The sequence below is a fragment of the Dermacentor andersoni genome, chromosome 6, assembly GCF_023375885.2.
Source record: "Dermacentor andersoni chromosome 6, qqDerAnde1_hic_scaffold, whole genome shotgun sequence".
Taxonomy (NCBI): domain Eukaryota; kingdom Metazoa; phylum Arthropoda; class Arachnida; order Ixodida; family Ixodidae; genus Dermacentor; species Dermacentor andersoni.
Window position 1 is genome coordinate 54499132 of NC_092819.1, and position 12243 is coordinate 54511374.

Genomic DNA, 12243 nt, shown 5'->3' on the forward strand with positions numbered 1-12243 from the left:
GTCGCAACACAAATCAGTTACTAGGCGGGTTCTTCTTTTACATGCGAACGTGTAGTTACGTCACTCCCTGCTTCGTATGCTACATTTTTCGCTTCCCGGCAACTGCAACATATGCAACCGTAATTTTCACCGGAAACGCTTGTGGCGAAGGCTATACGGGAAGGCGAGCTTTCTGGTTCATTTTTTTTCTTTCCCCAGCACGGCCGGCGACGCCGCTGTCGTGCATGCGCAGAGGCGAGCGCCATCTGCTGGTGCTGCAAGGAACCCAGCAGTGCACGCGACGCGTCCCTCCCGAGTTTTGCCTACGGACACGACAGACCCATTGGGAGGTAGGGCTGTACAGATTTCGCTGTAAAATGGAAATCAGTGTCCTCTCTTTCGTTGTTTCCTGCCCACGTCCTTGCGCTATTCGTTTTATAGTTACGTCATTATTTTGATGTGATTTTTGTTTGTTTGTTTGTTTTGATGTAATGTATAATTATGCCTGTGCTGCTGTGAATCCTTGTAGTGGGGTCAGCGGGGCTTGTCAAGCTGCGGAAGGGCTCTTATTCGCCGCTGCTTTGTCTGTTTGTGAAATAGACGAAATAAAATTGATTGATTGAAACTACATTGCGTACCAACAGTCAAGAAACCAAACTTTGCACAATTACTGGTACTTAAAATCGTTTTCTCCAGAGAAGAGTCGGGGAGAAATGGTTCCTTCGATGCTTTGACATGAAATTGTATTATGAGCAACGGACCCATTGGGATAATTAGGTGAACCTCTGGTGTAGCTTACTTCGTTTGCGTTTGAAAAAAAAAAAAAAGACAGGCAGCGGTAGACTTGTCCGAAACTGCAGAATTACGATTCGATTTTCAGCGATGTCTTTAATGTGACTAGTGCCCCTTCAAACCACCTTGAACCTTGAGCAATCTCCAGGAAACGGCTCAAGCAGCTGCCAACAGGGATTGACCAGCGCTCAATGTGGTTAGTGAAAACCTAGTTCCGCTGACGACATTGCAGAAAATTTGGACGACGCTGAAACTTCACCTTTAAGAGCGGAACTCGATAGCATTCAAATTGATTCTCACGTTTCACAGCAGCTGCAGCTCATGTAAGCGTAATGTTTTCCTAGAAACGTGCGGGCGGCGAACGCAATGCACAAATGGCTAGCTTTCAGGGGCGCATCGATCCTACTAGGACAAACCTCAAATGGCAGCTGCAAAATTGGTTTGTGTTTGAGTTTCCGCGTGACAGAATTATGTTCTCTCGCGTATTCGAATTACAATCCGACGATATCATGTCTGGAGGTTGTGTGCAAGTCATACTTTACGAATCTTCTGACGTATCTTACTTTGAGAAATTCAATTAGTTCAGTAACGCCTCTGCGCCACGCGGAGGGCCTGCGTGGATCGGGATGCGTGGTTCGGGATGATTTTTCTCATACGGACAACGACGCCGACGCCGGATTTTCTGCGACGCGGGGCCTATAATGCAGTCGCGTTAAAATTGAATTGTAATCCTGCTAGGTCGCACTATAGCCTGATGCAGTTCATCGGATGATTTTAAGTGAAGTGCAGTACAGAGTCATGTTGGGAAGCCTTAAGGTTTAGTTTTCGCAAACCCTTTCGTTTGCTCCTTAACAGCGATGGGCTAATGAACCGAGAATAAATTCGGTCGTACGTTTTTGACACTCAAACTTGGTGTTGATGTACTTTGATATGCATCGGCTGCCGAGGGGTCACAGCGTGCTGCCCCTGCTTTTACACACATTACTGCTAACGAGTGCCGGCTGCGCATTGGCAATTTGTACCCCTACTGCGGTAATTCATGGACATTACCCGCGCGTTTTTAAACAGCCAGCAGACTACATCGGCTCTATGCCGGTACCCGATACGCTGAGTGCAGTGTTGACATCCGCCGACCGGAGCAATGCTTCACAAGCTAACATCTTTTCGCGTACACGAGATGGGTATCATAAAGTTCTCGTCGATTGCACAAATAGATGATGGTGCGCTTCCTAATAACAGCTGACATGTGTTGCGTCTACGCACTTTAGCGTGTCTTTAGTTTCAGTGCTGTGCTGTGCTCGCCCTAATGGTTTTCCACGCTCTCTTCTTTTGCCTTTTACCGCCATCTCTATCTTCTACAGTGCAGGGTAAGAAACCGGCATTGTCTATTTGGTTAACTTTTCTTCCTTTTTTTTTTATCCCATTTCTCTCTATCACAGAAAGCACCTCCAAGGAACTGCAAACCATCTTCGACATTTAGACCTCCCCAACATGATGAGGTGTGAATTTGTTTATGAAAAGTACCTTCAGCGCTACCCTCGTAACTTGAGTGCGGAAAAACATCGTTCAACGCCTTCGTGATTGTACGATACACTCCTGCGGTGCCACTGCCTCGAGAACTGTCCTATTAACTCGTTCCCGGCAGCGCGCGAAGTGAGCTATAAACAAGCCTACTGAGGCGCAGCATCAGCGTCGCAGAAAAGGAGAACTAGAAACAGAACAGCAAAGTTCAGTGGGGATATCCTGCTCTGCAGCCACAAGGAAGGTCCAGCGCAACGAGCAACAAAACCTGTCCCCATGACGCGGAGGTGAGACTCACCTCAGGGTATTGTTATTGAGAGCAAGAAAAGATGGTGGGAGGGCGTGAGTAGAGACGCCCAACATTTATAGAATGAGAATCCCATGGGGAAGCAAACGATGTGTGACATATAAGGAGCAGGTTTGTGCGTGAAATTCTCCAGAAATAGTGCTCGAGTTTAGTACGTTTGGCACCGTCAAGGGACAGAAAAATAAAACAGTGCCGTCATATTGTTTTGCATGCTATACAAAAGACTTTCTGGCGTTTTTTTCTTTCTTATATATATCAAGTTTGAGTAACTTTTTTCCTAGCTCATCATAGTTTACACACGAAGTGCCTAAACTACGACCAAGTGCTGGATTTCTCAGCTGCATTTAGCACTTCACTCTTGCATTATAACAATGGCAAGGGCAATGACACTTACCGTCGGGTCCGGCCATGTCGTTCAAGCAGCTCCGGAAAATTTCGAGCACACCAAGCACACGAGCTGTCGTTCAGGCAGATTTCTGGGAGGCTCGTTGTTCTGGCTGTTTTCGAAGGTGGTACATATATCGTGTGGGTCTAACTAAATCATAAGACGAGACGAAGCTGAACACCACACGACGAAGCTGAACACCACAGTGCTCTTGGGGAAATTAAAAAAAAAAATTGCCCTTTAGCTATTTTGCGAACGGTGAAAACATTGTGACTTCCTACTCTGGGCCGTTTGACATTGGCTGACTCATAACTGCAACAGGTGCGCTTTCGCGTACACGTTACGTGCGGTGGTTGTACAACTGCGTAAGCCGGTGACAAACGAATGCTTACAACTCTATGGAGTAGGAAACCAAGAAAGTTGTGTGGAATGGAACACACAAAAAAAGATGCCTTTACGTGTCAGACAGCTGTCCCATGGCGAGACGGAATAAAGCAGCAGGGCTTCGGCACGGACATTATTGTAGTTTCAATACTGCGGCACATGTGTTTACCACGAGCAGGTATGGTTGTTTCCGTTGGCGCCGATATTAATGCATGTAACCTTTGTAAATTTTATCTATCTCTCGCGGTTAAAGATTTGGCATCTCACAGAGAATGCACACTCGACGATGCACTTCAAGTCCCGCACAGATATTCCGTGGGAAGTTGTACAGTGCTCACGGATTGAAATAGGACACGGAGCATTTAGTACAACCCTACATATGTGCAAAGTACGCGAGAGCACAATGTCATGTCGCTAGGAATTTGATCACCAAAGGTGACGAGGGCTCCGATGTAAGTGTACGCGCCATAATTACGTCGATGTGACACGAACTGCAGCAGGTTGAAGCGAAAGTATGCGCATTACTTAGCCCTAAATTGACGCGTTTCATTCCGTGAGCACTGTACACGCGTCCAAGTAGGTAAGTCGATGCTCGTTTATTTAAACGCAGTTTTCTTCGTAAAACAAATTACACCACCAAAACCAACGTCATAATCTAACAAAATTGTTTTAGCAGCGCACGCAATGTACACGCCGCTGCGGTTGGGTGCGCAGCGTTGTAAGCGAACTGCGCATGGCTCTTGCGAACAACAAGGACGCGTGATAAAGATCGCGCGGCCTTTCATGCGACGTATAAGCCTCTGCGCTCGCCGGAAATCCTGATTCATGCGGTGCTATATTAAGGCCAAAGCCGCAGTCTCGAGCTCGTAAAGTCTGTTTCGCGGGTCGCTATCGTGAAGCCGCTAATAGTATTTTAGCAATCGCGATTACCTTGTGCCTTTGTCTCGCTTGCACGAGAGCAACATCAACAATAAAATAAAGGAAACAGCCTGCCTTTCTCATGCCGAGTACCTTTCCAGTCACCTATATACTGAAATCAGCGAAATGTAAACGCGCCAGTGTTTCACTATAGGCAATACCTTTTATGGGAAAGACGAAATAAGGAAGCCGCGGGAATCAATTAAAATAATTCGAGCTGAGTGGATGTGATGCGTGCGTTGACTGTTTTATATGTGAGGCTACATTCGTGAAGCTTGCTTCGCAAAAAAGAAAACCAAATTGTTAATCTGGCTTTAAAATTAAGCGCTCACCAGCTGAAGCTTCAATCCCGCGTGACGACACTTCTCAGCTTAGTCAACGTGCGCAATGACAGCTGGATGGCTCATGCATGTATCATTCGATCGTACGTAAGGATGTCGCGTAAGTAACGACATTGCAGAAAGTATTTTTTTTTTCAGAAGGCCAGATCTGTAATATAATCTTGTGATTCCACGGACTTCCAAGATAATAACGTCATTCTACAACATGTAGATCACCCAACAAGAGAGAGAGAAAGATAGAAAGGTCACCCAGACGACCGTCCGGTTTGATACCCTGCATGGTAACGGAAAGGGGGGAGTATATTGAGAGAAAGAGGGAGAGAAAGAGGGATTGAGCACCGTGAGCACACAACAGGACACACGTCAATGTTAAAATTGGTCAGTGAGACCGGCGTTCCTCAATAACAGCAGCATAGCGCCCGAATAGCTCTCTGCGTCATCGACGCATGCGGCCAGGGTTCAAGAATGTTTGTTTCAGAGATCAAGCGAGATTGAAGCTTCGCGCGGATCACGTGCGGTGAAAGGGGACGCTTGACCAGCAACCTTCAAACAGAAGGCCTCCGCTACGTCGATCCCTCAACGGCCTTAGCAGAGAGCGAGTTATTTGAACGGGGGGCGCTGTTGCGTCGATGTTCGAAGACCGCATACAGTTCCCGATATGTGTGACAGTGGTTTACGTGGGTCAAGAGACTCAAAGAAAGACTTGTACCTTAGAGAGTGCAGCAAGTTGATTCGACACTGGAACTTCTTTTGCGTGCGTCTCGCCTCCCTTAAGGTCGTGGATGGACCGTCGTTCTGCACTACTTGTGAATGGCTTGGAACCGCTGCCATGCCGCTTCTAATTCAGAAAATTTAGGAGTAGGTCTAAAACTTTCGTGGCTTTTTGAGCAGCGTCGTTAGTTATCTTATCGATCTTTGCAGTTATACAGTGTTGAGTTTTTTGACACATATTTTCCATGAGCGACGTGTATTTCGGCCAGTCGATGCGTTGAAGAACTATGCTAGACTGTGATTTGCCTATGCCTTCGATTTTACCACATGTTGAACCGTGATCCCTACCATGCGTTTAGCTGTCCGTAAACCCCTTCACACTGGTACTGAGAAATCATGAAGGAAAAGTTGTCCAAGCAGCTGCGGTATTTCAATCCCCACCGAAACATGCATGGACTACCATCATTTATCCAACAGAGTTCATGGTCCGAATCGAAGGATAGTACGCGTCTTCGTAGGAAATTCATATTTAAGCTTCCCCATAGCGGATGATGCGCATTGAAATCGTCGGTAAAAATGCATGGTCCAGGTTTCCCTGCTAAAATTGCACTTAGTCTTGCGTTGTTAAACCTGCTCGAAGGTAAAGTGTAGGCACCTACGAGCGTGAGTGGGACATTCTTGCATTTTACAGTCAGGCATACTTACTTGTTGTCGTCATCAGGTGTTAGTGGGTGTAAAACATAAGTGAAATCCCATCTGGCGTAAACGATGACATTGCTGCGGTCGCTACAGGCGGAAAACAAAAGAAGCTTCATAAGCTAATAGGCGGATGGCGCTCTCAATGTTCGGCTCAAAGAGGGCGATGATTGGAAATTTGTTCTTGAAAACTAAGAAACGAAAGTCCGAAATGCGGGATTTATGGCCTCAGGCATTGCACTGGAAGGTAGACGCTTCCGTGACTTTAATGAACGTGCGCAGAGGAGCAGCCATGGTCCTTCTCATGACATAGATTGTACCGGATTCAGGGCATACACTAGAGACGTTTAGCGTGTCCGGTATTCGGGCAAGCGCGGGCGGTTTTCCGGTTTAGCGGGGGCGTCCACGTGAGCGGCCAGATTGGTGGCGCCAGCTGGTGGCGCAAAGCTCAACCACACAAACACAGAGCTAATTACTATATTCTGCTTAGCTGCTGGCGTAAATGTTCGACAGTGGCGTAGCCGTGTTCACAAATACGTCGCTGCCAAAAATTTGCACGGGTGGCGAAGCAGGATATGGTGAGTTACTGCAGTTTTAGCTATGCGTTTGTCTGGTTGAGCTCTACAACACCAGGCGGCTTCACCGCTCACGTTTACGCCCCGACCATCCGGTAATCCGCCCAAACCGCTCCCGTTTACCGGAATAGCGTACAAGCTAAACGTCTCTACTATTTGAAGCGCGCCTCGAATAGCCGGGATGTGTATGGCAGTCAGTAGTACTCGGAGCATGTTTGTAAGTGACCTTATCATGGTGACAACTTGTTTGTCGTCGTTTTGGATGCTGTCTGAAGGTTAAGCATGATTCGGCGAGCGCGCTATATGCTGCTGCTCCGCTGGCTGGCTTATCATTTGCAATAGTGGCCACTCCTCGCGTGAGATAATGATCTTAGAGACTTTCTGCTTTGGATTCTTGCTGCTGTGGCTAGTTGTCTGTGGAAGTGTGCGAACTGTCAGTGGACGCGGTGCATCCTTAGCAATCGCAGGGGATTTCCTAGATCTCGCGCGTGGTTAACGCCGACGAGCCACACCTTAGCGGCGGCCTCCATGAGCGACGAACCATCCCTGGCCATGTTGCCTCAAGTCTCTCATCTCCTTTTTCACATGCGGGCAATTCCTTGAAGATGCATCGTGAGAGCCTTGACTATTGGCACATTTTTGTTTCTTTCTATACGACGATGTCGGCGGTGTGTGACCCAGAGCATGTCGTGAGTACACGGCTGTATATGTGCAAAAAGCACTAACGTGCACTATCCTTTGACGCTTCCGGCACTGAAGTGGCTTTGGTTGCAACAGTCCGCGCTATACTTGTCGGAAGTGACCGACCATGACGTGCGATGGTAAGCCGTCTCTTTTAAACATTAGCTTCACGCAGTGCGAATTCCCTAGACGATGGGCGTGCGCTATTACAACTACCGCTGTCGCCGGCGTGATGAGTATGGGCAAGTAAGCATCGCTGATGGAATCGTTTCTTGAAATAGCCTCTTGACGTATCTTGACGTATACGATTGCATCGGCGAACGTAGACAAGTTCACTAGAACAACATTCTGGTGAACCATAGGAATACAGCAAAGGGACGTGATTATATGATGTGATTTCCGAGGGAAAACTTAAGTGCATTGGCAATCTGCTCGTCAGACTGGTCCGCCCGTGTTGAGCTGTTTGCGCTGCCGTTTACACGGTCATACGAATTCAGGCTCTACTCGCATATTAGGATGTGCCCAGCTAGCACTAGCCCGCTAATCTTCGTAGATTCATATGTGTAGGAGTGGTATAAATGATAGGGCAAAATAGCGTGAAGTATCTATCTGTAAGATCACGTGAACGCAAATGCACACGCTGTAGCGTGTGAATGCAATTCGTTGCTTAAACGAAAAGCGCAAATTTTTAACGAGTGCCGAGGAGTGGTGGCGTCTGAACTTCTTGAGATCTGTCACATTTAAAAAGAACTCTTAATGCCTTAGTCATACTTCAGTAACCTTTATGAGAGCGATGGCTTAGCGAAGGTCAGCTTTTTTACAACCCACGAGGGGTCGGTTGAGTTATTTTTCAGAACAGAGTCTTGTGAGCGTCTTGGTACATGTTCAAGTGTGTGTATATTCATGTATCCGATCAAGACTAAGGGTTCACGGGAAGATGGACAGCTGAAATTACCAGCAGTGGCCGAACTAGGGAAAGCATCCGAGGTCTGCTTCGACAACGCTTCGACAAGTCTCCCTGCTGGAACTTTGGTTCCAGACTGAGGCTTTCTTTTGTTCGGGCACTATTAATGTTTACTTATTTATTTATGATACTCTAATTCACACGAGGGTATTCGGCACATGGGTTGCAAAACAAAACTTATTATGAAACATGCAAACATAAAACAAACGTAGGCTCAATTCGCGGCATAGAAAACAAAATAACGCTGTTCTAACAGACAAGAGAAAAAAAAAGAAACTTGGTGACGTTAGTTTGCAAACAAAAACGACAACCCCCTGCTGAAGGACATCATTATTAGTTTGCCATTTCTACTCGTTAACACCTCTGGAGCAATTAACACGCGTGCGAAAGGGAGTTATTGTCAACTCATGCCTTTGTCTAGTGGCTTATGCACATGGGAAACAGTGTTTTTTTTATATCGGGTTAGTAGCACCCTTTTGTGTTGCTTAAAATGAAACGTAGTTTCAGAGTGTCGCGTGTCTGGCCACATTAGCAAGGCTCTGATCTCGCATATTTACTAAGTCTGCAGTGCTACTTAGAAGCACTGCAGGAAGGCGACAAGGTTTCCTTCCCATTGTCCCAGTTTGTGCATGCTTCCGCGTGGTATCCTTTGTATCATGATGTCGTACGACTCTTCGGTCGTGACAGTGTATTCTTGCACGGTGTAACCAAAGTCTGAAATTAACTGAAATTAAATTAAACTAAAATTAAATTTAAGAAATTAACGTCGATGTTTTCTATCAATCAATACGCCTTGCAGCTCTGAAAGCTGTAGTTAACTGCAAACTGTGTTTACGCATTGCAGTCCAGTAGAAGTATGAAACAATAATGCGTTTAGAACTACGATTGTTCATATTGCGAAGAACGTCTGCGACGAACACAAGTTCGTGATGCTCAAGCTCTGATAAAGTCCATAAACGCAAGTGATTTAAGGTAGCCGGCAATGTTTAAAATCCACCGCATGTTGAGAGAACATTGCTGTTTATTACTCGTCGCATGTCAGGAACTTTCTTAAAAGTTTGGCATACTTATTTTCAATTTGAAGATTTTGAATTTTTATTTCCTGATCACGCGTGATTCTTGGTCGAGCTCTTCATTGGATACGTGTACCGCAGTTCCCGAGGTCATCAGTACCATCATGTCACTTTGGAAAGCAATTAGCAGCGGAGTATCAGACTGGTTAAAACATATGTTTTGAGAACTTAAAAAGATCATATGTTCCGATAAAGACAAGAACGTTTATGATTGTTCCCATAAATTCACCGAGTACTGAAGCAAGGATGACCTCGGTCTACATTTTTGGTCGCGCTTTAGGTTAAGGGCATAAAAAGACGACTGGAAAATAGGGAATTAGGGTTTGATTTATTTTACATTCGTAATGGGCAAAGGGTGCAATAGTCTGTTTCTTGATTGATGTATGCGGGTGACATAGTGCTATTAGCGGATATTGCAAGATATTTACAGGGACTTGCGAACATGTATGACAATGCAGTGACAAATCTAGGTCTTAAGTCTGGCACATAAATGTCAGGAATTACGATCTTTAACGAAGAGACGAGTAATAACGTAGTATCTATTCAAAACCAAGTCATGCTTACAGTCAAGCAATATAAATACCTAGGCGTATACATAAACTAAGAAAGAGTAACTCAAGCACCCATCAAGATAATCTGAAAATAAAGGGGAAGCTTAATTCCGTAAAAATGAAACACAGAACACTATGGGTCTAAAATAAATATGATGTGGTCCGTGGAATCTTGAAGCAGTGATGGTGCAAGCGCCAACGTTCGCAAATGCCATTGTGTGCCTAAAATCGCATATCTTGTCGGCGTTGCAACTTAAGGAAAGATGGGTAGGCCGGTTGGCTTTGGGAGCCCACGGTGAAACCACAAACCCGGCAGTTCAGGGTGGCATGGGTTGGGCCTATTTTTAAGTCGAAGAAGCACAAAGCAAAATTAGTTTGGAAATAAAAAATCTCGTGAACATTGACAATAAATAAGCGGCTAAACTGCACAGGTATATGTACCTGAAGAGCGTGGACACAGAATGGACGAAGAGGTCAAGGAAGTTGGCAACCATGTGCAGCGTAATTGAAAGGGTAATTCGACAGCCAGGGGTCATCAAAAAAGAATGTGAGAGAAACGGAGACAGTAAAGTGGATGCAAAGGATGATTAACAGAAAAAACCACGGAGATGTATACAAGAATGGGAAGAAAGAAATTAGAAGAGAAAATCTGTAGGATGGCACAAAGGGAAGTGCCTTGCTCTTTCAGACTCGAGCTGGTGGCCTAAGGACAGTAACATAGCGGAACAAATATTCACAACAAGATGGAGTATGTGCCCGCTGCAGCTAAATTACGGAGTCCACTCGGCACATCCTAATGGAATGCGAAGGAATTCGCCCAGTGAGACCCTTAAGTAACGTACGCCTTCCAGAAGCGCTTGCATTGAAGGTAGATTGAAGCATTAAATGATCAGCAGTCGAGATAAGCAAGAGACATTTAGAGTATTGGTGGCAGAAAAGCAGGGAAGAGATTGATGCGACAGGATCCGTTGCAGAGGTAGAGAGACAAAAGGGGAGGAAAGACAGGGAGGTTAGCCAGTGAAGTACCAGCTGGCTACCCTGTGCTGGGGAAAGGGGTGAAGCGAATAAAAGGAGAAAGAAGAAAAAAAAAAGCTGAGATAAATTCACACAGTAACGCAATGCTACGTGATACAACATTCAAAGACGGTCGCACAATTCGCATGCCCTTAAACACTTCAGCAAAGCCTTTAAAGTCTTGAGTTCAGAAACCCGTGGGGACCAGTGTCTTAGAACATTTTTTTCTGTGAAGGGGCGATTGTCCAATTTTTCGAGCGCGGTCACGAGCACTTTTCTTGGCACATTTTAACAGGGGCAGCCACAAAGGAGGTGCTTGATCGCCTCCTCGCAGCCGCAGGTGTCGCAACTAGGGCTGTCGGCCATTGCAATGCGAAATGAATAGGAGTTCTTGAATGCCACGCCGAGCCACAGGCGGCACAGAAGTGTTGCTTCCGCTCGTGGTAACCCTGGTTCAAGACGGAGTTGCAGATGTGGATCCAATCCGTGGAGACGTGCGTTCGTGAATTTATTGGTGCTCCACATATCATTCGTAAGATCGCGTGCGAGAGAGCGAAGACTTGTGGCTACATCTGTTCTTGGACAGTAAGACTTGTGGCTGCATCTGTTCTTGGACAGTAAGCGTCATCCGCACTGTGATTTCCTGAAATTCCCCAGAGACAGTATCCACTGGTAGGTGATGTTTTGCCCCTTGTTAATTGCGTGATGGTGGAGTAGTCGGATGTCTGCGACTAATTGCACATTAGGTGCGTGGTTGAAAGGGGACAGCAGACACTGAAGAGCTGCCTTCGAGTCACAAAAGATGAACGATGAATGTGATGATTTGTGACCAATAAACTTCAGAGCAGCACGGATAGCGGCGAGTTCTGCAGCCGTCAGTGAGGTAATTTGAGACGTCTTTAATTTGATGGTAACAGATTCTGCGGGAATTACCACTGCTCCAGCTGAACTTTTAGAGGACATATACGTTACAGACATACGTAGTGGCACAAGGGAGATATAGAAGTTTTGAGGGAAAAAAAAGAAATAAGGAGATGTACAAAAAGATGTTATAATAAAAAGCACGTATAACATACCTGATTAACTCAAGCAGGCTAGGTAGTCATTTGTCACCGCCCAGTTTCAAAGGGGTTTCCAATAAATCATCATGATCATCATCATCATCACCATGTACACGCGAAAAATGGCGTATAAGTCTCGAAATCCTGGCCATGTGACGCTGACATCAACCCGGCCATCAGGCCGGTCTGTCGTGGTCAATGGACCGTTGGGCGGGTATATCGGTTCTTGAGCAAGAGCTTGGCAAGAAACCTGTCTCGATGCACGCGCTTGTATATCTAATAGTGCTGAA

The 12243-nt window shown here is 45.9% G+C and overlaps 1 protein-coding gene across 1 annotated transcript in view; it reads left to right on the top strand.

Moving 5' to 3' along the window:
* The first annotated feature begins 201 nt into the window (after positions 1 to 201).
* Positions 202 to 12243, top strand: part of LOC126522861 (uncharacterized) — a 33772-nt gene continuing 21730 nt past the window's right edge. Inside the window, exons 1-2 of the mRNA XM_072288742.1 lie at positions 202 to 329; positions 2211 to 2270. Of these exons, the coding sequence (XP_072144843.1) occupies positions 225 to 329; positions 2211 to 2270 (165 nt within the window). The 5' untranslated portion in view covers positions 202 to 224. The remainder of the gene's footprint in view (positions 330 to 2210; positions 2271 to 12243) is intronic.